The following is a 27,945-nucleotide window of genomic DNA, read 5'->3' as shown; positions in this document are numbered from 1 at the left end:
AAAAGTGATTCAATAAAGCCAAACCAAATTGTTAATTTGGCAACACTGACTGCATTTGTATCACAGCCACGCTGTTAATTTAAGCAGTCCACATGAGCGGGGAGGCGCTTTAAACTGGTACAGAGGCCACTAAAATAGTGTATTAAAAAAAAAAAAAAAACTTGCCAGAGACAAATAAATTCAAATTAACCAATAAAACTTAATAATGCCACAGTTGGTCAACGACCTTGAAAAATGAGCGACTCGTGGTGGATTACGCAATTCACACTGAACACTTAAAATATCGACTGACACAATACCTCATAATATCTGTCCACAAATAATAAATTCAATGTCAATTTTAAGGCCACCTACCTCATAACTTGATTGAATGGAAATATGTAATACAAAGTAGAAGTAAATATTCACATTTTGTCTTAAAAGGCCCCCTTGAGTACTGTGAGGGACTTTAAAGTTTTCGGTGCTGACTGTTTTTTCCACAGTCTCATTGTGACCTTTTCAAAACAACCATATCAATTCCTAAATGAAATTTAACAAAACAACCATTGTTATGATCATCATTCGGATCGTTGTGCTTGTTTATGTTGTTTTGGCAGTGACCACATGCTGCTGTTGTTACCTGCAGTAGTTGAGCTACTTCTCAAGGGACACGCACAGATTTGCTCCCCAAATCCTTTTTTCTCGGTGGTTCCTCAATCATCTCCATCTACAGTGAATGTTTCAGCTCATGCTTGTTTCAGTGTTATTGCTCCCTTTCTTCTCCAGTGGCCCCGCCTCTCTAGCCAACCTTTTTTGCCCTTTTTATCTCCAACGTTTCTTCTGCGCCTGCGGTGAGCACTGAGCAATTTTGTTATTAGTTGCGAAAGCCAACCGGCAATGTAATCTCCCCTTTGGAAATGCAATGGAACCATACTGGCTGGACTACATAAGGCTGATAAATTATCATAACAGTAGTCTTGGTTTTTCAAGGTACATGAGGGGTTCAAGCTGTGGTGTGTTAGGAAAGACTGCAAGAGGAATTCAATTTATTCATGATAATAAAAAACTATTTCAGAGACCTGCGGTGTGGAGGAAATTACAATGTCGCCAATATTAGTTCTAAAAAAAAAAAAAAACCCGTTGCTAACATATTATTTTTACTTCCTGGTATAATGTAGTATTTCATTTGATCATCTAAATTTCAATGTGGCAAATTGTTTAGAGCTAACATTTTCCCATACACGAGATATCCACAAAATTGAACTTCCTCTATGTTTCACAGTCTGTGGCGTGTTCGAATTGTACAGAGCAAAGGCCAAATTGTTGGTGAAGGAAAAACAACCCTATCTGAAATAAATTGACTACATTTTTCCAAAATTCACATTGTTAAGCCACACAAGCTTCGGTGAGAAATCGTGCTGGAACAAAACTGCAATTTATTGGGGGCATGTCAACAATAATTTGTCGATCCTCAATTTTCAGTCAAATAAAATAATAAAAAAAAAATAATCATATCGTTTTTCAAAAAAAAGTATTGGTTGTTTTCTATTGAACCAGAATGATTACTGCAGCTAATATGGTAACCCAGTTAAATTGAAACGGCTCTCAGTATGACTCAACTGAGTTCTATACCACCATAACCACAATAACAAACATATAATGGGTGCATTCAACCTCTTTGTAAATGCAGAATTTCTAATAGTGTTCTTGAATAACATAGGTGTCAAACTCAAGGTCGGGGGGGGCAGATACTTCCCGCCACATCATTTTATGTGCCCGCAAAGACAGATTATGCATCGACTACAAATTGTCTTCACTTCAAAAAATAGAGCTATTGCCTGCAATCATTTCAAAATAGCTGAACATATTTTACTAGTCTCTGATTTCAAAACTAGTTATTTATCAGATTGTAGTCTATACTGTGTATAAGATAAAGCGTTTACAGTCCCTCTGAAGGAAACTATGGCTCCTATGTGGCCATGACAAAAATGAGTTTGACAGCCCTGTTGTATAGGATCTCTTTAGATATGCAAGTGCACCTAATTTTGTGGCCTGTGAGAGTTTATATGGAAATAAATGAATGCAGTCCATGGCTTGCAATAACACAAATAGCACTTCTGTTGTTGTCGTCATTGCAGCCTTTCCATTTAGAATATTGCTGGACCTCCCATGTTGCATTAGTGTCCGCACCGGAAGCAACAAAATGACTTGTGTTTGTCTATAGTTGACGCGATACTGGTGGTACTTACAGCATGGGGCCTTGCGCAGCACCTTAATGCGCCTCTGAGTGTGGCACTGGGCTTTCTCCAGCTCACACTCGTTGGTGTAGGTGGACGAATCGGACCCGCACACTGGCGCCACCAAGGATGGACATTCACCTCTCTTGCACACGCACTCTGCGTTGGCCGGGTCGTTCGGGTCTCGCTCACACACGGCGCCAAAACCGCACAGCTTCCCTCGGCAACCTGAATAGGAGACAGTTAAGTTACATTCAACACATGTTATAGAAAAAATTATCTGTTGAAAATGTTTTGCTTGGATGTATTGTACACCAGAAGGAGTGCAGTTACTGACAAATCCTTACACCTGAACAAACCAGCGGTGACAAACATGCCCTTGGCAGACATAATAGAGCGATTCAAACATGAAACAATGACAGCCGTGAAAACACCAATGCAACACTTCTGATGTTTTCCTTCCCTTCAGACCCACTGCTGCCAACCAAACAGGGCAGAATAAAACACATGCATGTGCTTGTGTTTCCAAGTTGTAAGAACATAAAACACCAAGTTAGAAACTAATTGACCCTTGTCGTGGCAACCCCAGCTGGTGCTGCGACGCACTCACTTTGAGGGCCACTTGGCAGCCAGCTGGCAATGTGTCCTTGCGAAAAAAATGCAAAACAAAAATACTCTCAAAGGTACACAACCCGATCATAACACTCACGAGAGTCTTCAAAGACTTGTGTGCTGATGAGAAACATGTCACATTAACATGCACTTGCACACAGATAGCCACTTCTTATCACTGGCTCCCAGGCCGAGACTTTAAGCAGTCCAGCATGTCCGCTTGGATCGACTTCTGGGTTTTGCTGAAGTAGATGGACAGTTTGATACACATTGTGCGCACACCCACAAACACAGAGAGAGTGTGTGTGTGTGTGTGTGTGTGTGTGTGTGTGTGTGTGCAACCAGTCCAACTTCTCGCCTAGGCATCTTATTGTATCCTAAGAGTGAGAGTCCCGTGTGTATGTGTAAGTGTGTGTGCGTGCGTGTGTTGAGTTGTCCACTATTCCCAGTTGGAGAATGCCTGACAGCTACCTGAGCTCTCACGATTTTGTATCTAGGGAAACCATGTCTGTTTGTGTATGCGTGCATGCGTGCATGCGTCCAAGTGTGTCAATGTGTGTACGTGGGATATGTAAGTGTGTGTTTGTGTTTCATTCACACACTCACACAGATCGAGGGTGATAGAAAGACTGGCGAAACAAACAAGTCTGCAGCTGACTTCACTTTACACCTCATATACAGTTTGTGCTTGTATGTCCAAAGTGCCAAAGTGTTAACTCAACCTCTGACAGGTTCAGGTGAGAAGAGAGGGAAGGTAAAGGTTTAAAAATAAAAACTGAATGTATGTAACCATAGTGGTGAAGCGCTTGTTGTGGTGCAAAGTGTATCTAATAAAAGACACTGTTCAAGAGTTTCTTTCCAAACGAAAACAGAGAAGTGACAAATGAAGAGCACTATACTGTTTGTGTGTATGGACTAGTGACATGCAATCGGTCGGGGCTTTCAATCCATTCTCTCCTCCCTTCTCCCTTTTGTTAAGACAGCCTCTCGTCCAACACCCGCCCATCTCTCTCTCTCTCTCTCTCTCTCTCTCTCTCTCTCTCTCTCTCTCTCTCTCTCTCTCTTTCTCTCTTTCTCTCTTTCTCTCTTTCTCTCTTTCTCTCTCTCTCTCTCTCTCTCTCTCTCTCTCTCTCTCTATCTCTCTCTCTCTTTCTTTCTATTTGTTTGTGCTATTTTTTTAGGACATTGCATCTCTTATCCTCATCCTTTGTGTGTAACTGCTCACAGAGAAGGAAGGAGGAAAAAAATTGTAAGTAATTGGAGGCAATTAATTTGAAAGAGGCTGCTCGTTTATTCAACTTTGCGAGGGGCTAATAATATTGTGCCCTGCTTAGACATCCTCTCCAAAAAGAAAAGAAGAGCTCATTACCCGTGACAGCCAGTATTAGCAGTTATTGAAACCTTGACTTTTTAAAACCAGGTTAACCATCAAATGCCTATTACAACCGCGCAACTTTGAATCTTATCACCGTACAAAAAAAAAAACTCTGCGGTGGATGGACGACGACTCCAAAGAGGCAAACATCAATCCTCATATTACGTGATGAAAGGCTAAGAAAAGAAGGACTGTTTTCCCTTGACAGTCGACACACCACCTGGAGGGGGAAAAAAAGACAGAGGATGACGGTTTGCAACCGTATCTCTTCTGCAATGTTTTGCTCTGAATCCTGACTGTAGCCTCAAGCTGAGCCGAGTGGAGAAAGACTGACATTGAAGCTGCAGGCGCGGTCAAAGCCAAGGCGCCGTATCAGGTGCATACAATGGACTGATTGTACAAACGGCATACTTATGTGTTTCTCACCAGGGGGAGACCATGTTTTTGATGATTGTGTTTCCTTCAGATCCATAAACACACACATAATACTTAAGAAGAACACTGCAGCGAAACAACAACTCTCCCCCAAACTTTGTCAACAATAAATAAAAAATGTGTTGCCGCTGGCCGGGACCCAGTCTGATTGACAGGTGCATCTTTGGAATGTGGAAATAATGGGAACAAAATGGATGAGGTGGACTTGTCCAGGAGGAAGAAAAGTATCACTTTACAAAATCAATCCAGCCATGTATTATCGCATATGTATACCAGCTGACTTTAGCTGAGAAGTGGAGTAAATGTGACTCAAAGAGAACACAAGCAATGTCAAGTTTGTTGTTTTTCATTCAACAAATTAACAATATAATACTAATAAAATACACAAAACTTGGACAATCTTCCAGCACTCATCACCGGTCTTTCAAATGTGTAAAAACAAAATGTAAGCAAAATCATGTGTGAAGTTTTACAAAATAAAAGCAAATGTTTGCCAATTGATGAACACTGTGCTTTCAGGACTAAATGAATAGGAAAGTAATTCAAGTTGAGAGGTTAAAATCAGAGGATGTGTACATGAGGTATTTGATTAATTTAGACACCTATAATGATTACCATAAAATCAGGTGGGGTGTTTGGGGGATTTGAATGGTCTGAATTACATAAGAAAAACCATACTTGCCACAAGTAGATAGGGATATTCAGATTCATTAATATGAATAATAATGTCTTTGAGTAAAAAAGGTACAATTCTCTCTGTTATGAACTTTTTGCAATGTATGACTGAGCAGATGATGCTACTAATTTTCATGTGAACAGGCTTGAGAAGGATGGAGACTTACTCAAACAACATACATAATTTATAAAAACTCTATCTACAGCATTTTCCACTTCTACAACCAATCTACTTGATTGACGTTTAGAATCCCCAAAGTCTAAAAAGCCTGTCCATTCAACCAACCAAAACCCACAAGATCTTGAATTTAAACTTTAAAGTTCCTTGCATGACAAATGCAGTCACGACAAGATGGACAAATATATCTCTGAAAGAAGAACAATGAGTATATGGCATGAAGACGATGCACTTTTTGTTCCTCGTAGGTGCCGAACGCTATCTTTCAAATAAGCTGTGTATAAGATAAGGCAGAAAAAGTACTTTTGTACCATATTTTCCAGACTATAAGCCTCTACTTTTTGCACAAGCTTTGAACCCTGCAGCTAATAGTCCGAAATAGCCGAAACATGTCAGGTAAATAAAACAACCTAAATAATTTGTCTGTGATAAAAGAACCAGTCAACTAAGCTAATAGTCCAGTGCGGCTACCTATCGATTTTACACAATTATTGTATAATTTGCGCATATTCTCTTACATATGGAAATTAAAAATTAAAATACCTGCATCTTATAGTCCAGTGCGGCTTGTATATGAACAAAAAAATATTTTCCTCGAATTTTAGCTGGTGCAGCTTATAGTCCAGAAATAACCCTGGTTGATCAAGTGCTAGGTATCGTGTTCTTTCTACCTTGTAATAGTTGCACATGCACAGGCAGGCAAAAACACACACAGACTCAAATCATCAAAATACATGTATAGTTGAGAATGTGAGTTGTGCTTGGATTTTAAACATGTTTAGTGAGCGTGCGTGTGTGTAATGTGCGATGACAGAGTCTGCTGTGAAGAATATTGACTGGATGGCTGGACCGTGCTGCTAGGTTTACACTTTGGTCACTATTAATTAATAATACAAACCGCTACCATTTCCAGTGTGAATACAAGCTTTGCAATTGTGTCTAAAGGTCTTACAGAGTGAAAATGAGTGTGCACATGCTTGTTTGCTCTTCCATGCACTCACAGAGTGTAAGGTAATCTCCCTTGAGCCCTGCAGCATTACAAGCTTCACTTCCATGCAGCTATTTTTTTTTTCTTTTCTATTGGCGGCTAAGGAAAAAATCCCATTGCAGAGCTTTCTCTGCAATGGGATTTTTTTTAGACATGTTCAGGTTGTACTTGTTAGAGGAAACATCTTTTACAGGTAGCGCTTCATCCATGTTGGGGCTCGTCCATTAAATATGATGCTTTGACGGCGCCTTAAGTAACGACAGAATGACTCATGAAAGGGAAAGGGTAGGACTGTTGTGTTTGAACCACGACACACAAGTTACTTTAACGTCATAGCTATAGCCACTGCTGATTCAGTATGTTCCTCATTTTGCCGCTCAAATGGCTTCACACAATATTGATGTAAAAGCTTGACCCATAAATATCTTAATGTACATGTGACATGCCGGGTATTTAAAAGATTTTATATTTTTTTGATGGACTTCAAACTGAATCAGAAAAGCATTAGATAAGACCAAAAGGAAACAAGTGAAGATGGTCATGAATAATTAAAAGTCATGAACTGACACAGGACTAGAGCCAAATATCTAAGAAGCACATGGGCAGCCAAGGCACAAATGTGTCAAATCACCCGTTGGTGTGAAGTCCCAGATTTGATCAGTGACACAAACACCAGCTAACAACCTGGAATGAAAGTGGTAGGTGCTTCAGAGGGAGATATGGCTCAGTGGCATCAAAGTGACATCGCATCAATGTTGAATAAGTGTAAATTCATTACACTCCAGCACTCCTGAGGGACATCTTCCATTCACTTCCCAATAAATGGAGCTGCTTTTTTTTTCCCCAGCTGATGCTAAGTAATACAGGGGGACTCTTTTAATGCTTCTCTGTCTTGGCCCTTCTATTTATAAGCAGTGCGCCTATTAGTGGCGGTGCTTGAAAACTTGAGGCAGTGAGGGGAAAGGTTGTCATGACAACGGGCGCTGATGCAATTAGAGCGGCTTGCATCATACAGTAAGGGAGTCAGAAGTTTCCATCGTGCACACAGGTGGCTTAGATCACAAAACCAGCAGTCAAGTTCAACTCCCTCTGCACGGTTCATTTGCATTCATAGTCAAATCTCGTCTTGATAAATTGCTTTGGCTCACTTCTTGGGTGTAAAGTTTTGGGTTTTTAAGTGCTAATCCAGGAACGGAGATTCTAAAATTAATTTAAAGCGATACCTTTATCCCTGCATACTTTTTCACTATTCAGAACAGGGCTCGGCATTCATAATGGTTCCACTTAAACAATTTCAAACTGCGTACCTGACTACAACACCCTCTCTCACACATGAGCCATCTGTTTCTCACTCAGCTCATGTGCAGAATGAACACATTAGCCAAACAAAATACCTTATATTGAGCATGCATAGGGTAGAGCAGGCCACTGCAGTTAGTTGGGCAATTTAGGAAAATGAGAAGTAATTTTGGAGACGGCGGGGACTGAAGAGAGGACATTAACTTCATTAGCGGAATGAAGACAATATGATATGTTGGAAAGAAGGAAACATGGCTGACAAAAAGACTGTACAATAAGGAAGTCTCTTGTTGGCGTAAACTTTGAAAAGCTGATTGTTGCTGATGTTCACTGTATATATTGCTGCATCAAAACCAATAGGTCGTTTCTAGAATACATATTCTGCTAGTTAGGATATTATGTCTTTTAAAACAAACCTAGATCTGTCATTCCCCCATGCTGACGTTGTTTTCTATTGTTGCTTCTGCTCTGGGATCCAGTCATTGCTATTTGTAGACTCCCTTGGCTAATGGTTCTTGGTTTCTTTTAATTATGTCCCACTGGCATGGAGTGCAGCTGAACACGGCAGACTAAGAAGCAAGACGCATATGAAAACCTGTGGTGCATACTTATGTGTAAAGCCAAACACATTATTGACATTATATGTACCTATACCTAAGGCTGAGTGCTTTCAACGATAAATATTTGGATTCTAAACACGTTATAATCCCTCTTGAGTCGGCCCCTCTTTGACACTAGATAAGAATTTGAGTGCCTTCCTTTGCATCAGTTATACAGTGCAATTGTGACATCCAGTTAGGATTTGGAAGGATTCACACACAGGGTCGATTTCACTTCTGTCAAAGGTTTATTCCATGTGCATGAGCCCTGCAGCGTAAAACCTACTGGTAAATGCCGCTTGAGCCAAAACTTAAGACAACATTGCTTCTAAGCAGTGGTTCTTAACCTTGTTGGAGGTATCAAACCCCACCAGTTTCATATGCGCATTCACCGAACCCCTCTTTAGTGAAAAATAGATATATATTTTTTTTCAAATTCAAGACATAGATGTTTTTTACTGGTGCACAAAATAAGCTGTGCATGTCAATGAAGGAAACCAACACAAACTCACAACAAATTACATACCTGCCAATCAGTGTGACTTTTGCTGTTGCCTTTGCAAAACCAATTCAGATATACGTCATCGCAAATTTACACGCTAAATCAGGTGTGTTTGGCCCTCCGCAGTGGAGGCTCTACCGAACCCCTGAGCCCGACTCACCGAACCCCTAGGGTTTGATCGAACCTAGGTTAAGTACCACTGCTCTAGAGCTATTCAAGATTTTGTAATGAAGCCAGCTTGCTGAATTTCATTTCTATTGCCTGACGCAAAAATTGTTTTCAAATCAAACGTTGACAGACATGTTGAAATGGATTCTTGCTCAAATAAATGAGAGAAATAATTTATAGCCTAGCAGTGGCACTCTTCAGAAATCAGGAAGAATAAAAGTTACATAAACAAAAGTCCACCAGCTATGTCGATTGCTCCCCTCATTTATTGTTCTTTTAGTATTGGAAGCAAGCAGATGATTCAGAAATCAACTGTGAAATATGACAGTTGTTGAGAGTATAGAACATCTGCCTACTCATCCTTGTGATGGAAGGGGGAAAAATGTTTGAAGGGTATGACAATTTTTATGTCGACAGTGAATGACAACTGTTAAAAGTCATAGCAGTCTTGTCCACGAGAATAATGTGTCTGTCCTCTCCTTAATAAATCCTAGAGTATGACACTGAATTAGATCATCACGATGATTTATATTATATACTGACAGATACAATATTACAATACTTGACATGCATGAGTCATCTGTTTAACTGGAACAATAGACATACGGTCGTCGTACCCTTCCTCGTGCTCGGAAATATGATCTGATGTAAATGGAACAGAATCAGCTGGAAAAAAAATCAACAGTATTGTCTGCCTGCTCTACAGTGTCTTTTTTTGTTCAGGTTATCAATAATGCAGTCATGAATGACAGAGCCCGATTCTGTCACCTCCTATCTCCTGCCCCAACTCAGCAGCAGTTACCCACAGAACTGATTTCTACGGGTGTGCAATATGCATGAAGGAAGCAGCCAGCATTGCTGCCGGCACACTGTTGGCTTCAATTATTCAGCCAAGCCCGTATTATGAGGAGAAAGAGTCCCGCTTTGTTCACATCACTGAGTGTGACATCACTTCACAAAGACCTCTGGTGCACTTTCGCGAGAAAATATTTCTCTCTCGCCTTGGGTTTTATATTTGTCTACTCTTTATGATTACAAGCAGGTATTGTGAGAAACATCTTTTAATGCCCAGCGACACTCTGAGACATGCAGCGAAAAGACGTAAAGAAACAAAGATAATGATGCAGAGACGTGCTGACAAGACCAAAATTCCAGAAGCAAACCAACTTTGGAACTCTGTAACTTGGAGACAGTGGCTGCATGGTATGAACTATGTCAGGATTGAGGAATGGAGCAGGGCGACCAAGTGCAGCTTGGACCAGGGTTTATTTGAGGAACTCAAAAACAGACTCGGCAAAACTGACATGACTTAACAAACTAACATGACTTCCTAACCAAAACCAACAAGATGACTGACCGACAGGGACGTGAGACAAAAGATGTGAAGACATTACGACAACAAGACAACAGCAAGAAAAAGACAGAAAGACAATGATCCGACGGGGCATGGGGGGGGCAGACAGGACTTATATACATGACATGGTAACAAGAGGCAGGTGAGCATAATCAAACTAATCAGGGGCACACAGGAGGGGAGGGGCGAGCACACGGGCGAAACCATGACAACAGACAACATGGAGGAACGGCTGGGTATGAGGCGTGACAGTATCCCCCTCCAAGGGGACGGCCCCCGACGTCCCAAAAAAAACCGAACCCCCCACGTAGCAAACGGGGTGGGAGGGGGGGGGAAGCGCACCAGTCCAATTGGCCTCAGCGGCCAGTCAGAACCGCAATCGGCAGCTACCCGGGGACATGAACTGCAACCGGCGGCGTTCAGGGAGCCAGGGCCACACTCGCGGCACACACTGGGAACCTGAACCGCAATCAGCGGCAAACTCGGGGACATGAACCGCAATCAGCGGCAAACTCGGGGACATGAACTGCAACCGGCGGCGTTCAGGGAGCCAGGGCCACAATCGCGGCACACACTGGCGACCTGAACCGCAATCAGCGGCAAACTCGGGGACATGAACTGCAACCGGCGTTCAGGGAGCCAGGGCCACAATCGCGGCACACACTGGCGACCTGAACCGCAATCGGCGGCAACTCGGGGACATGGACCGCAATCGGCGGCAACTCTGGAAGTCCGTACCGAAACCATAACAGACATGGTGGAACGGCTGGGTACGAGACGCCAGTCAACGCTTCAATATAGTTCCATGGGAGCCACCTGGCGACTAGCCAGGTTTGTCGGGATGGGACCGCACGTCGCACGCCGCCGAAGGCCGACTGGGTGACGGCCGCTGGATCCACGCCGCCGAAACTGGTGGCGGCCGCAGCATCCGCGCCGTCGGAACTGTCGGGGGGCGGCCGTGCGTCTTGCGCCGATGAAAACCGACTGGGTGACGGCCGCTGGATCCGCGCCGCCGGAACTGGTGGCGGCCGCAGCATCCGCGCCGTTGGAACTGGTTCAGGTGGTGGCCGCACGCCACACGCCGCCGAAGGCCGACTGGGTGACGGCCGCTGGATCCACGCCGCCGGAACTGGTGGCGGCCGTAGCATCTGCGCCGTCGGAACTGTGTCGGGGGGGCGGCCGTGTGTCTTGCGGCGCTGGAACTGGGTCGGGTGTCGCTGATAGGAGCCGATGGTGGAGTGAGGTCCAAGCGCTGGTCGCTGTGATGGTCGGATCATTCTGTCAGGATTAGGAATGGAGCAGGGCGACCAAGTGCAGCTTGGACCAGGGTTTATTTGAGGAACTCAAAAACAGACTCGGCAAAACTGACATGACTTAACAAACTGACATGACTTCCTAACCAAAACCAACAAGATGACTGACCGACAGGGACGTGAGACAAAAGATGTGAAGACATTACGACAACAAGACAACAGCAAGAAAAAGACAGAAAGACAATGATCCGACGGGGCATGGGGGGGGCAGACAGGACTTATATACATGACATGGTAACAAGAGGCAGGTGAGCATAATCAAACTAATCAGGGGCACACAGGAGGGGAGGGGCGAGCACACGGACGAAACCATGACAACAGACAACATGGAGGAACGGCTGGGTACGAGGCGTGACAAACTACTTTTTAAATATTCAAACAACTTTGAGTCGAGCTTTGGAAGAGTTCCCTCAAGTGACTCTTGTCCAGTTGACGCTTGGCAGAGGGAAGCCCTGCCATCAAAACAGAACTGTCCTTGAAAAAAGAAGTTGGAGAGGAATGTAGCCCCGCAAGCCGGCTCCCGTATTCGGGCGTATCAGGGCACTCTGTATATTTTTTATTTATTTCTTTATTTCCCTAGAATTTTGGAGGAAGCCCAAATCAATAGCAGATGGCAGCAGGATGCATCTCACAGGCAACCCGGGGAGGGCTTGGATGGCGAGCCAGGAAGCGTCCGCGTTCCTAGATGAGAGAGGCAAGCCTCCTCCATATGGTCCCCATCGACATGCCTCAGCACAACAAAGTGCACACAGACTCATTAACACAGGGTAGCTGGGAGAGGAAATGGGTCTAACTTGTGCATTAGTGCCACCATATGGGAAAAGAGGACAGGGCTCTCATTCTGATGGCTTCATTGCAAGGTAAATTTGAAATCCTGCAGGTAATCTTGCTCAAAAGGTTTCCACCAGCTGACGCAAGATAAAACATCACATGGTATAGGTAGAGATGTCCAAACACTGTCTTTGGGCAAGTAAGTGTGCCACAAGAGATGTGCCAATTGTCATTACTCAATTTGACTTAATTACTATTGAAATTATTATAACTGTACTATAAATGATGTATCTGTTGATGGCCACCGTTGACAGGAGATTCTAGGGGGGCACTCACAAAATTTGTCCCCTCTCGTATGACAAAAAAGTCATTTAACATAATATGTGCAAAATATGTGCTCTTAATATTTGTCAAGTTTCATAAAACATTTCTTGGAGCATATATAAAAGAGCCACTTTCCTACGCCTGCCGGCTATGAAACCTTTACAATAGAAAAGCACACTCTGACTAAATGTATCAAAGAAAGCTACTTGGGAGTAACCAGGACTAAATATGGACACATAAAGCTCCTTTGGTTTGTATCGAGCCTCTATCAAAGAGGATGTGACGAAAACGATTGTTAGGACGATCAGCCCGGTCTGGATGACCTGTGGCTGGCCTAGTTGTGGAGGCACCTCCAATGAGAGCCATAATTCACCTCTCCTCTGTGCACCTCCTCATTCAATTGCTTTGGGTCTCTGATCAATAGCCACAGCCAGTGTGGCTACAAATCACTTCATTTTGTTCGCCTCCTCCCGTTCTCTTTCACCAGCTTCTCTGCAGGGAAAATAAAACAAGCGACCAGGGGATCGCAGATGTGGAAAATTGACCTCTTCTTTAAAACCAGTTCAACTAAAGATCTCCAAAGAGGCCAATAGGGAGTATTTGAAGTGATTTTCATAGGAGCAAAGCCTCATTGTCACTGTTTGCAAAGTTTTATCTTCGACTCTCTCTGTATTAATAGCCCTGAAAGTTGAATGTAGCATATAATTGCATTCCCCCTAAAATCAAAATGCGACATCGCCTGCATATCCATCACATTGAACTTATTCTCCCAGGTACCTTGAGGGCCTTCAGCGCACTTTATTTTCACAATCACATACATTTGGAGAGGGTGGGTAACCGTAAGGGAAAGAGAATGGGTGTGAATTTAAATTTATTGGCAGGAGACGGCACACGCACTGCTGGCTTTAAGCGTGTTTTGGAGTGATGTGAGACGCCACAAGCAGCCACTGCCGAATTAATTGAGGATGACACAAAAGTAAAAAATGGTTTTGTGCTTTTCTTTAGCATGCTTGTTATTTTGTCAGTGAGAAGGGGAAAATGAAAAAAAACAAAAAACAATACAACTTGGGTTAGCGTTTAGTTTGGCGCTGAATGGGAGAGTGCTTAGCACCATGACTCAGATCATTTGTCTTCATTTTCTCTATTATGAGCACTTAGCTCATCCTGACCCACAGCATTATGCCACCGCTAAGTTAACAGCTGTGTGCGGGCAGCAGCACTTTCACTCGTGCACACACACTTGCAAGGATTTACAACACGAGCAATCAGATTCAACAAATAAGTAACTAATCACAATCTGAGCCTTGCGTCATCCTTTGCTCGGTACTGTATATTGGTGTGACACATCAGAGGGGATCGCTGGCTTATAACCAGGACAGCTCCACTCACGGGCGACAGCATTAACCATGTGATGAGATTCAACACAGGAGAAAACTTATGTCAAAACAAATTTAATAATGCAGCATTTTTACACACTGTCAGAAAGTTATGAAGTCAATTAAATCTTTATAATATTGTTTGGACGTCCATGGTGTACAGATGCACTGTATCATACTGAAAAATGTTTGTAATACTTTGTTCAATCTATGGCGTTAAATTAAGTAGCCAATTGGAAATGCAGAGGATGAAGGATTAGAGGCTGCTTGGGGAAGCAAAAAAAATGCCGCTGGTTTGCTCCAATCCCTGAAACAGAAATCAATTGTGGACCACTACTAATTCATCATTACAGAAGTCGCTATTAACAACACTATGCGTCTAGCTTAGACGTCACTACCAAAACACAACAATGACAACATTTTTGATGAAATATATGCACAACCAACCATTAACTATACAGCTTGTCATCATAGGCTGTTGGATAACTGAGGCCAAACCCAAATAAATAAAACAAACAAACAAACAAACAAACAAACAAATAAATAAATAAATAAATAAATAAATACATAAATAAATAAATAAATAAATAAATAAATAAATAAATCTAGCCCTGTTTTTCAGATCCAGATTATGAAATAATGATCATCCCTCCTTTATATTGAAGCTACAACTAATAAGTTTCAGCTAAATCCAACAAATACATCAACACGCAAGGCACAAAAGCAGTGCTTGTCTGTTTCGTTCCTACCATAAAAAGCCCTAGTAACAGCACAATTTTAAACACTACAAGCAGTTATTCTAAACTCATTTCTCTTTGCTTAACCTCCCTCTAAAACTGTTCTTTTCACCAAGCCCTTCTGGAAATAATAAAAAAAATAAGAGACAAAGTGCTTTTTACTCGCGCACAGAAACTCATTTTCAACAGTGCCAATCAGAAAAGATTGTCTTTTACAAGTGCCATTCTGTTACCCTGGGCAACAAGCTCTATTTTTTTTCTTTTCTTTTTTTTTGCAAGCATAGGCATTAGGCACTGCCATTTGTCTTTGAATGTGCCTCAGTCTGTGGTTGTGCTTGTTAATTATCCACTCCCAATATGTCCCCCATACTAAGGAATGCCTCAACACATGGCTCCTCTTCTGTTTTAAAATAATTCAACAAACAGATTCTCCGGCAGAGATTTTTAGTCTCAGGACATCAGTGGATGAGGCAAACTGATTTTCTTATGACATTTTGACCAATACTGATGTGAGATACAAACTGACATCCATAAATATTTAGGTTTTTGTCTAGCAATTATAATATTAAAATCATCTGGTTTATTTATTTATTGTTGCGATGTCCTTTGAAAATGTTCTAATCATTCTAAAATCTTGTAGACACATGGTATATCTTAAGTAGATAAAGTTTTGTAGACCTGCTTTCTATGCAATTCTGCTAACATACTGTTCATGACCTACTTGGCAAAAGCAAAAGTTGCTTTAAATTTTAACTTCTCGGTCCATTAAAATGTACAAATATACATAGCAGCGTGAAATAGAGACTGGCTCATTTAGCGGGTGCCTCCGTTTTTGCTTCAGAGCTTATCTATCACACCTTACGTTGAGCAATTTATATGGAAAATACTTTTAATGTGCAGCAAAGTAGCACATCGCCTGCAAACGAGACATCCGTTTCAAATACATGACAGCAATGTTTCATCTATTAGAGGCTTTTTGGCTGAGTGATTCCGCAACCTCCCGATGTCTAACATATGGCGCTGCAGATAAATGTTGCTCATTGTCTCTCCGGCACCACGCTCACACTCTGTAGCTGCATAAAGGCAATTTTGTAAAAAGGGAAGGAAGTCATTTTTCGATTATCACGGACTATATGCACTCACGATCCTTAGCACCAATGACACATCCTTGAGGCTGATTATGACACTGCATCCTCTCAACGCACCAAAAGGGATCATGTCAGGCTGAATTTGTTCACCTGTAGCTTCAACAGATATAGAGAGGCCTCGTGAGACATTCTGTACTCCGCCTGAACTTTACCGTGCAAGATCCAATTTCAAAGCTCACATTTTGTTTGGGAATCCTAAAAAAGTAACGCCACGCCTACCTCTGCGTGAACCTTTTGTTTCCTTCATACATACACAGCTGCCAGCGCCTCTTAAGCTTTACCTTCCGAGTTCAAACGGTGAGCGTAGCCAGTTCGTTTTGTTTTGAATAGATCGGCTAAATGGATGTGGTACACAACAAACGGCACTTATGCAAGTGGGCAAGCTGAGAGCTTCAACATCTCAACAGGGACAATGTGCTTTCGGTACTCAACAAGAATACAAATGCACTGTTGTTTTGTCGTCCACTTTCCACAAATCTAAATAAACTATGTCCTAAAAGGCACACTATACATTTCTTTCAAATCACTATAGTAAGTAATTAGCAATTGTTGTTACATAACACAGACACAAAAAATAGATTTTGTATTGCGTTATACTTTAAAGGGTCATTAACCTATTTTCACATAATTCAGCATGTGTGCAGTACATCTGAGGCCTGACCCGTAATACCTTTTTCATCAACTTTAGGTGAACTTATTTGGACACTCGTATGAATACTAAGAATACATGAAATGAAATAAGAATCAATCAATCAATCAAGTCAAGTTTATATAGCCCTAAATCACAAGCAGTCTCAAAGGGCTCTGTCCTCTGCATTTAACCCATCCCCATGTGATTTTGATCCATCCCCTGGGGGAGAGGGGAGCAGTGAGCAGCAGCGGCGCCGCGCTCGGGAATCATTTTTGGTGATCTGAAGAATGGAAACATTTTCTATTTCTTTCTATGTGCAAACTTGTTTTAAAACTGAGGTTATACCGTGTATAACCCAAAAATGTACTGTATATAAAGACCAAGGACATGCGCACCTGTTTTGCAAAACAGTTCTGATCTGATTAAAAAAAGGTAATTTTATGAGTGGACCTATTTCCTCTGGTCATGATGCTGCCTCCAAAAAGCCCTTGGAGGTCAAATAAGAGGGCAGCAGTAAGTGGTTTACTGATGCTTGTGTGTTGAGTGTTTGTCATCGTACAGCTCGGCAGAGCGGCCTTGAAACAACGATTGTATCAGATTTGCTTTCTATCTAATGGAGTGCCAGAATGCATTAAGTAGAATCATTTACGTACTAAATTTAGGCCAATTCATACGGTCAAATGTGTGGACTGTGGTTGTGTCTGTGTAGTAAAGAAATGAGCGCTAATAAAAGCCTACACTTCAAACAATCCATTAATTCAGCAGACTAGTCATCCATCCACCCAAAACCATGAATCCATAACATCAGTTCTGTCCATCATATCCATTAAATCAATCTTGATTTTTAATGTTACACTTACAATCATCCAGCTGTATGGAGTGCCAGAATGCATTAAGTAGAATCATTTACGTACTAAATTTAGGCCAATTCATACGGTCAAATGTGTGGACTGTGGTTGTGTCTGTGTAGTAAAGAAATGAGCGCTAATAAAAGCCTACACTTCAAACAATCCATTAATTCAGCAGACTAGTCATCCATCCACCCAAAACCATGAATCCATAACATCAGTTCTGTCCATCATATCCATTAAATCAATCTTGATTTTTAATGTTACACTTACAATCATCCAGCTATCATGCTTCCATCTATCCTATGATTGTGGGATTTCTGCGGTGATGGTGGCCAGAGGTGGAGGACCAAAGTATGGGGGAACAGAGAGGCAAAGCAGGATGAACCTCAAAAAAGGATTTATGACCACAAAAAAAAACTCAAGGCAAACAAGGTCCACGGACAACTCAAAATACTAAATTACTGAAGTCCAACAAATCAAAACTCAAAGTATGAAGGAAAAGGATTTATGGTCACAAAAAAAAACAACTTAAGGCAAACAAGGTCCACGGACAACTCAAAATACTAAATTACTGAAGTCTAACAAATCAAAACTCAAAGTAGGAAGGAAACCCAAGAGAACAAAAACACTCACGACTAAAAGGATTCATGGTATATGACAGCATCAACAATGAACTGATAAAAGACTGAAAGTAACCAGGGAACTAATGTTGCAACAATGTTGCAACACGTGTGGAAACACGGACATGTCTGACTTCTGATGAGAAAAAGTGCACTAGAATGCTTAGTGTGTGTGTGTGTGTGTGTGTGTGTGTGTGTGTGTGTGTGTGTGTGTGTGTGTACGTGCGCGCTTGTGAGTGTGTGTCTGGGTATAATAGCGGCAGGGCCAATGGAAAGGGCATCATGAATAGTGCATTAGGACGGGTGGGGTCAGACTCCTCAATGTCCGTAACAGAGATGATCTCCAGCTGGTTTGGGGGCGGGGGTTTGATTAGTCAGACATTGTATGTCCATGTGTGTGTGTGTGTGTGTGTGTGTGTGTGTGTGTGTGTGTGTGTGTGTGTGTCTGTGTGTGTCTTTTTCTAAGAGCGACTCTTCCATATTCATGTTTCACCTATAACTGGAGTATTGACTGTCACATGAGGCCATTTACATCCTGGAAATTGGACTGGATATTATAGGAGGTGACACCGGAGGTGGGGGTCCGACCTTTGAACCTTTCCTTGTGTGTGAGAGTCAGTATGGAGGTTTTGTTCAATTTGTTTGAGTGTATTTTGAGGCTTTGCTCAATAACATGAACGCTGACAAAGAATGTTTTAATAACGCCCTCCTGGATCGCATTTCAATCTTCAGTCCGCTGATGAATGGACCAATGGATACATATCACACGCTTTTGTCCGTCTGCTCTATGTATTTCTCTTGTAATATTATTGTGCCACACACTGAATAGTATTTAATAACAGTCCAGGCAGGCAGGTAAACAGCTTCGACCGATCTGTACCTTCACAGAAATGAGACCAATCTGAAGCGGGTCAGGGTTGATGCCTTAGTCAGTAATGAGGAAAAAATACTTTCATACAATAATTTCAAAATTACCAAATGCAGCTCAGGGTGTTTCTATTGAGTGAATGCTGTGGAACAAGCAATTACTTTTCTTATTGACATATATGAAATGATTATGGATGGCAACCCTGAAGTATCGTTCTTCACCTCGAAACACGCATGATCAGAATGTAGCAGAAGCATCAACCTCAGAAACGTGACCTCATCCAAATCCTCATCATGTTCTCTACAAAGTTCCGCAAAAATATTGGTTCATTTGTTCTCGTATGCTTAAAGTCAAATATAGCTTAACTTTTTGTATGTAACAATACTCTCTCATGCATAAACAAACCCAGGGACTTCTATCTTCACTTTTCTTTAACACCTCAGTGTTTTATTATTAATCTTTACACAAATTCTCTCTGCACTTGGAACTCCTCCAGTTTCTATATCTAAACACACACACGCGCGCAATCACACACACTCACATACTCACTCTGGCTTCAATAATTGATACATTTTCCAGCTCTCTCACTAAAAATAGCCTGATCATCTTTGCTTTATTCAGGATGCTTTTCTCTCCAAATTCAGTCTGCACAGGCTGAAATAATGCATAACCACATCGAGCAACAACACACCCACCCTCCCCCGCACACAATAATTCTTGCTGTGGTGGTGTGAGAGATACAAGTCCCGAGGACAGGAATACTAATAACAAAATGTTTCCCAAGCACACCGATCTCCTGTTGAGCCCTCAGGCAGGAGGACAAGAACGTAGCAACCCACCCAAACATTCACAAGCAGCCAATCAGAGGCAATTTTGGTTTATGCAACGCACGAGCAATCCTTCATAATCCATCACTATCCTTGAGTCTCTGTGTGTCCATCGAGGTTTCATAATTATTGGCAAAAAGACGGACTTGTATGTACAAAACACCAAGATGTATCTAGAATTTGTATTCACCCGCTTCAGCTCGGGGGCCATGCTGAAAATCATTTGGGGATATTTTAGAGGACGCGCTTTTGTTTTCTAATTAGTGAAGGTGAGAGGTACTCTGTTCATAGCTGTTTGTTGGTTTGCTTAGTTAGTGAGCAAGATCATGCCAACAATATTAAAAAGGACAATTTATGCAAATTTTTGTGATGGACTTGAACACATTCCATGAAACCTTTCAATTTGTGTCCAAATGTATGTAAAAATCCAAATAAAATAATACTTTTTAAAGAGCAATGGAACAGTTTCCACTCCTCTAAACTCCTTAGTTACGAGTTCCATTCATCTTTAACCAAGGGAATCATCAACGACCAAATAATAATACCTGGATAGCATTACCAGTGTCTATATTGAGCAACATTGAGCTCTATATATATTTTTTTGTATAATGAATCAATTGCTTTATAGCTTAATGAAAAGTTGACTTGCCAATGATACATTCAATTGTTCATGTAAGGTCCAAATCCGCTCATTATAGGTTAAGAAGTCATATTTAGAGTACTGAAAAAATTGTGTTGAATTGACTCAATTTAATTTGCACACATTTTTTTTGTGTGTGTAGACTATAAAACAGCTATATTCAACATCTTTTCTTCAGTGTGACTTCAACTTGAGGCATGCCTCACGACTCCACCACGTGATTTGTTTCAGCTAATCAGCAAAAAAAGTAAGTGCATGGCCATAGTATAATTGTGATTATTATTATTATTATAACTGGTAGTGGTAGGAGTAGTGTTGTTTAGAGTGATAGCAACAACCAAAAAGTATTGTACCATCATACAAAAAACATGCTGTGTTGTGTAAAGAAATGAAATGCTCAAAAGACAATGAGGTCAGTTATTAAGAATTTCAACTTGCAGAGGGAATCTATCAAAAGTGCAAGGCAATGCATTGTGACAATCTGTGAATCCTTCCAAATCATTTTTATCTTCCCCAGTCTGTGCTCTTATCTCCAATGCGACCCATATTCATCTGATCTGATCTAAACTTTTTTCCATGCATTGCCACTTTCCCCAACAAATGTATCCTGCATGAGCTAACGCACAGTCCTTACAGTTAAATATATCTTGGGAAAAAAAAACCTATTCCCTTTTTTCTGTCTGATGTGCACTTGACTGTAAAAGTTCTCTTGAATGCAGAAATGTACTTGAATCTCCTCTCATGGACCTAATAGGCTGCCTGTCGTCTTGGCAAGTGTCTCCCCTGACTTCTCTCCTGGCTCATTAAAACTCAACAGGCTAAAGCAGGGGTGTCACACTCATTTGTGTCGCGGGCCGCATCATAGTCATAATTTCCTTCGGAGGGCCATTATGACTGTCAACAACCTATATTATATACAGTATAGGCTACACACCAAATTGATGAATAACAAGTTTTGAAATCATAGACTAGTAAAAACTAGTAAAAAAATAAAATAAAAAGATGAATAGTAATACAAATTGATAGCAATTTCAAATTTTTTTCAAAGTGAATACAATTTCTAATTTTAGATCACCAAATGATTCCCGAGCGCGGCACTGCTGCTGCTCACTGCTCCCCTCTCCCCCAGGGGATGGATCAATATCACATGGGGATGGGTTAAATCCAGAGGACAAATTTCACCACACCCAGATGTGTGTGACAATGATCATTGGGACTTTAACTTTAACTTTAGTATTGATACATGTAGTCCATTCCCAATTTGTCTTTACGGGCCACATGAAATGATGTGGCGGGCCATAACTGGCCCTCGGGCTTTGAGTTTGACACATGTGGCCTAAAGCATTTCCTTAAAAAAAAAGAAAACAGTGGCATTCTGACAACAGCTCTGACTCTGACCCTTACCATTGCGTCTTTTCACCCTTAAGTAGATGGAGGAAATTTAAATAAATAAAAGAAAACAAGGACCTCTTGCCACGTACAAAATATTGAGTGTTAATTAGTTGTTTGTTTGTTTGTTTGTTTGTTTGTTTGTTTGTTTTAAAGGGGGAAATAATAAATTAATAAGTGTTTCCTCATTGAATGACATCGGTATGGGGTCATTTTAATTTTAAATTATTTAATTTATTTTAATTTAAATTAATTAATTTACTTTCAGATCACCAAGTGTTTTTAACATTCTCATTTTCTATTGGTCTGTGCAAGAATCGTGCCGATTCGAAATGCCTACCGGTGCTTGAGGCAACGAGAGCAAAGGGTAGATCAGTATACATTTTTCCTATTTGTATAGTGAACAAGTGAATAAATTTGCAGCTGCCGTGGTCCTCGACTTGGGACCAATATTGCTTGTGGGGTTGTCGAGAGATTAACTAAGTATTAGCATTTGTGGCATGTAGATATTTGCGCTTCTGTGTGAAAATATTGTGCAAAGTAAGGGCTGAACAATTAATCAAATTCAAATCAACATGGGAAGGTAGTAGAATGCAATTTTCAAACCGCAAAGGATGCAGAAAAATAGTAGGTTTTATTTTTTGTATACAGTTCATAGCTACGTGTATGTATATTTTATGTATGTATTTATTAGGGTAACTGGATAAATTCCAAATTATTCCGTCCTGGTGAATTGTTGCTTTACCTGGCATTTATGTCTCAGCAAAGATGTGCAGAAATATGAGAAATGCCTTTTTTTTTGCATTACATTTTCAAGCACCCAGCTACCCTAGCTGATTTAACCCAGATGTATTCAATTAATATCAAATCATTGCACTCCTAACTTGCAATCAAATCTTCATCACATCAGCAACCGACCAGTAAAAGTGGGGGAAAAAAAGCATGCGATGATTAAAATGAAATGTAGAAAAACTCAAAGTTTAACCGTCAAAATAAGAAACTTGTTATTGCAGTTACGGCAATGTGGTGACAGGAAGCAGTTGTGGTAAAATTGGAGTCTCCTGACACCAGTGGCTAATGTCACAGCTAATAAATCACAAGTGGAAGCACTCACACTCATATTCTGTGCATTGAGTGTGTGTGTGTGTGTGTGTGTGTGTGTGTGTGTGTGTGTGTGTGTGTGTGTGTGTGTGCGTGCGTGCGTGTATCAGCTGTCCAGGAAGTTGGAGGAACATAGTAATCTGGAAACGCCACCTGGTCAAACGCAGACCTCCGCCTCGGCTGGTCCAGCAATATTAAGACTACGAATGCATCCGATTCTCAACTGGGGTCACCATGGTGACAAGAGAGATACTGTGCTTTCTTATGACTAGCCCGGGCAGCATCAACACAATGCCTAAAATGTTATTCCGCTGTCATGTCTTTACCTACTGTATCTTTAATGTCTATTTATAGTATTTGTCTGCTTTAAGGTAGTAGTGGTGCTCTGTCTTTATAACGAGCTTGGGCCAAATATCCATTTTCAGTAAATGGAGCTGCTTGCTCTTTGAAAGGGCACTAACTCCTAATTATCAAGACAGAGGGAGGAGGCTGAAACCGTAAGAGTTTAGCACTACCACCGTGCATGCCTGGAGTGGGGGAGGCTTTTTATTTCGCATGACTTGTGTTTACACCTGTCACATTATGACCATGAGCAGCTAACTCTTCACGGAGTGAAGCACAGTTTACTGTAAATGAGTCTGTTGGTCTTAGAGCTATTTGTCAGAGACTGTACTTTGTAGCTCCATCAGTGGGAATGCTTTTATTATGTTTGGAGTGACTACGGCTGCTTTTCCAATAATACTGGAGAAAGATTGCTGACATGAACTTCTGTTCCTTCTTAATTTTTTTGGAACATTGGCAACCACTTTGTAATGTGCACTACACTATTACAAATATCTCAGCCTATCTTTGCATATTCAGCGTTTTTTAGCGTCATCTAACCAATTCCGTTTCAAAAAACAAACTGCATATGTGTGACACATGGAAAAGCAAGCATGCGTCCATTTGAGTATAAAGGGAACATCATTTTTGAGCACAGGTTTGCAACACACATTAAGGTGCCATAAGTTACGTGCATGTTGCGTAAACAAGCCCAAGGGATGTTTATGAAAGCCGTTTTAGACAAGGACAGGCTGGTAAACAACATAATGTATCTGAATCATCCACTTTGCTTCTGGCTGGCTGTCACGTGGCAGTAAACAATATGTCTTACTGGGTAAATAACAAATACATTGTTTGTTGACGTTTTTCTGTACACTCAGATAAAAAAAAAAAAGTGTGGTCGAAACATTACCATAATAGTAATTTAGCACCCAACTTTCTTGGACTTCCTCTTGCTTTTTACTGTCATAAATATTATTTGAGAGGGCAACAAGCAGCATAAAGCAGCGTATGTGTGTGTGTGTGTGTGTGTGTGTGTGTGTGTGTGTGTGTGTGTGTGTGTGTGTGTGTGTGTGTGTGTGTGTGTGTGTGTGTGTGTGTGTGTGTTTGTGTTTGCGTTGTGGACGGGTTGAAAATAAATGGTGTCACTTGCATGCCGCTCAGCCACTTGTATTATAATGGTGTGAGGCAGAACACAAATTGGTTGTCATGTCCGCCTCCATGAAGGTAAACCAGTAAATCACATAAAAGGTAAGAAAATGTTCACTGCATCGCAAGCACATCATTCATTCAATAATTCATTCATTCAGTCATTCACTTGTTTTTGAGCAGAAAAAAACAAAACATTTCTCGGACGTATACAAGAAGCCAAATAAATGAGCAAGGTAAATAATTGTCAAGTACACTAGCAAATAGCAATATCAGAGTAAGTTTATATACCGTATTTTTCTGACTATAAGCCGCACCAGACTATAAGGTGCACCTTCAATGAATGGCCCATTTCAAAACTTTGTCCTTATATAAGGCGATATAATGCATCATGTCAGATTTTTAATCCAAATCAAATCATTCTCCATTTGATCATTTTTATTTCAACTTCAGACGCAAAAAAATTACTTTATAATCACAAAATAATGATCCATAGTCTTTTTGATTCATGATTCATAGTCTTCAGCGGGCCACCTATGATTGATTTCATGACACAATGCTTCGGGCCAGTTTAAATTTAGGAATTTGGTCCATATATAAGGCGCACCGGACTATCGGCTTTTGAGAAAATGTTAGGTTTTTAGGTGCGCCTTATAGTCCGGAAAATACAGTACTGCTCCAAAAAGTTGTGAGAAGGTGAAAACTCATTAAAAACCATTTTAAAAAACGCATTTATAAGACATTTCGCTTCTCTAATGGTAAAGTTGCATTTATAAAAAGGCCTAATAATTTAAATAACAGATAGTAACCAGATTAGGAAATCAGAAATATATTATCGTAACCGGGCGGCTCGGTGACGCACTGGGTAGCAGGTCCACCTCACAGTTAGGAGGGTGCGGGTTCGATTCCACCTCTGACCCTCCCTGTGTGGAGTTTGCATGTTCTCCCCGTGTCCGCGTGGGTTTTCTCCGGGCGCTCCGGTTTCCTCCCACATCCCCAAAAACATGCTTGGTCGGCCGATTGAGCACTCCAAATTGCCCATAGGTGTGAGTGCGAGTGCGGATGGTTGTTTGTCACTGTGTGGCCTGCGATTGGCTGGCAACCAGTTCAGGGTGTCCCCCGCCTACTGCCTGATGACCGCTGGGATAGGCTCCAGCACGCCCACAACCCCCGTGGGGACAAAGCGGTACAGAAAATGGATGGATGGATATTACCGTAACGCTCTAAATGATAGTTTGCATAACTCAGAGTACAGTAGATTCTGACAACAATTACAAACCAAGTGCAACAAATCTTTGTTAATAACTCAGAGCTTCATTGCAACCCAAGTTTGCAAGGCCCAAACATATAAGGCATTCTGTGTGTGCGTGTGTGTGTTTTTGTATGTGTGTGTGTGTGTGTGTGTGTGCGTGTGCGTGTGCGTGTGTGTGTGTGTGTGTGTGTGTGTGTGTATGTGTATGCGTGTGTGCTTTTTTTCCCTAACACTACTCTAATCACTTAAATAATTTCACATGGCCTTATTATGGAAGACAACGAATGTGATCGAGGGCTCAGTTAACAACAGGAAATCAGAGTACGATATTGTTCAGCAACACGTTGACATGGCAAGACATTTCATTCAATCTAATTATCATATCTAAGCCTCATTAACATATTAACAATGACATTTGTCACTATGATTATTTTTCAGTGTGTGCTAATGTGAGCGTGCGTGTGCTTCTTTTCTTTTTACCACTCCTGTCAACACCGCCCAACAATTTAATTAACACCACCACTAAACGAACACTTCTGATTTTAATATAATAAACTAATTATGATTATTAAGGAAGATCGTAAGACAAGGAGTCGACATCTCCGCATGAATGAAGGAGACCATCTTCAGCATATTAGCACATGCTAATTTCCCGCAATATATGTCAAGGTGAAAAGGGTACTTTCACCACCATCGAAACCGATAAAGACTTTGATAAGCAGGGAAAGATAATGATCACACTCGTATTACTTGAATGTTATTCCATCTTGTTTTGCCTTCTTTAGCATGATTGGTATACTGACTTGGAGTATCTGGAAAAAAAATTAGTTTAAATGCGATTGGTTCATTTTACTAAGAGAGTAAGCACACATTATTGCACTTGTTTCTATCTTTAATGCAAAAAAAATTAATGACATTCTGATTTGATTTTGATGTTTTTATTTGTTTAATTTTTTTAAGTATTCATCACTTTGGGTACATTTACACTTATTTATTTCTTTTCAGTTAGACCAAAGTACGCTAATCTGTGCAATGTCCAGGATCTTAAAATGAGCCACATGAATACTTGCTGGAATAAATTCTATGCCATAACAGTCTACTAGGTCCTGTAAAATGTTATATTGGGCAAGACGGTGAGTTTTTCATTTCTTACTGCACTTGCAGCAGTATTTTGGCAGTGGATCTTTGTGAAACTAAGGAGAAGGGAGGAAGAATGCATTCAAAACATTTGTGTTCCTGTGGTGATGTGAGGTTAATTCATTTGCAACTGACCACTCTTTCTCCTCTGGTGGGTAAACCTCAAACATGACGCACGTGATGGGGCCATGAAATGAAACAGAGCACCCCGACCAAGAGTTTTGTGTACTTTCGAAGGGCATTCAACTTTGTGTTGCTGGCCTCAAGGTCTCCACCGGGGTTCGGATGTGCAAACACTTCTGTGTATTTGGATTTCTGGGCAGGCAACTTGAACAGCATGGATTTGCCAACTTAATGTGAGACCTTCTCAGCCAGTAAACCCACCCCGCCTCTGAGATGCAGAAGATATTTTGTCTCTGTTGCGAGAAATCTATGATGTGAAAAGATTTAATTAAGATAGGCTGAGGAGTCAAAATTAATTCCGCTCCTCTGTGAATCAGGCGTATTGCAAAGAACATAGGAGAGACTCGAGCAGATTAAATTGGATATTTATGTATGTGTGTGTTCAAATGTACCCCTCCCCCCATTCATCCTTGGTTTCTAATGATGTAAAGTGTTTTGGTTCCTGTATTATCCCCGAGCTGACAAAAGCTTATATTCATTTGGAGAAGGTGCTGTGTCCAAAGTGTAAGCAAGCATGAAGCCACGTTTTTGCAGGTGTCCCACTGCCTTTGATCAAATGTAATATCAGTCCTGCAGGGTGTACTTTGTCTGTCAGTGAGGAGTAACCTCTGGAGAACTAGAGAAGACAACAAAATTGGCCGCTGTCAGGAGAGCTGTGTGCAAAAGATTGCAGCCATTTTGTCAAACCTAAATATTTTTCATCTGAGAAATCAAAGAGTGATCGACTGATCTAGGCGTATTCTCACCCAGTTGTCAAAAAAAAGTTTGAAATTGCTTGATGGATGGATGGATGGATGGATGGATGGATGGATGGATGGATGGATGGATGGGCAGATGGTTGCATGGGCGAATGGGTGGATGGATTGCTTTTTTCAATTTCTATGTTTTATGACCAGCAATGTGTTT

At 41.1% G+C, this 27,945-nt stretch overlaps 1 protein-coding gene across 2 annotated transcripts in view; it reads right to left on the bottom strand.

Moving 5' to 3' along the window:
- agrn (agrin) overlaps nt 1-27,945 on the bottom strand; it is a 184,733-nt gene that overhangs the window by 92,576 nt on the left and 64,212 nt on the right. For both annotated transcript variants that reach the window (XM_085914793.1, XM_085914800.1), the window contains one exon: nt 2,229-2,444. In XM_085914793.1, the coding sequence (XP_085770919.1) occupies nt 2,229-2,444 (216 nt within the window). The remainder of the gene's footprint in view (nt 1-2,228; nt 2,445-27,945) is intronic.

The sequence above is a fragment of the Syngnathus leptorhynchus genome, chromosome 1 (genome assembly GCF_054491065.1).
Source record: "Syngnathus leptorhynchus isolate UIUO chromosome 1, UIUO_Slep, whole genome shotgun sequence".
In the NCBI taxonomy this organism is placed as follows: Eukaryota; Metazoa; Chordata; class Actinopteri; order Syngnathiformes; family Syngnathidae; genus Syngnathus; species Syngnathus leptorhynchus.
Note: the sequence above shows the minus strand (reverse complement) of the source record. Positions and strands in the feature narration are given on the sequence as shown.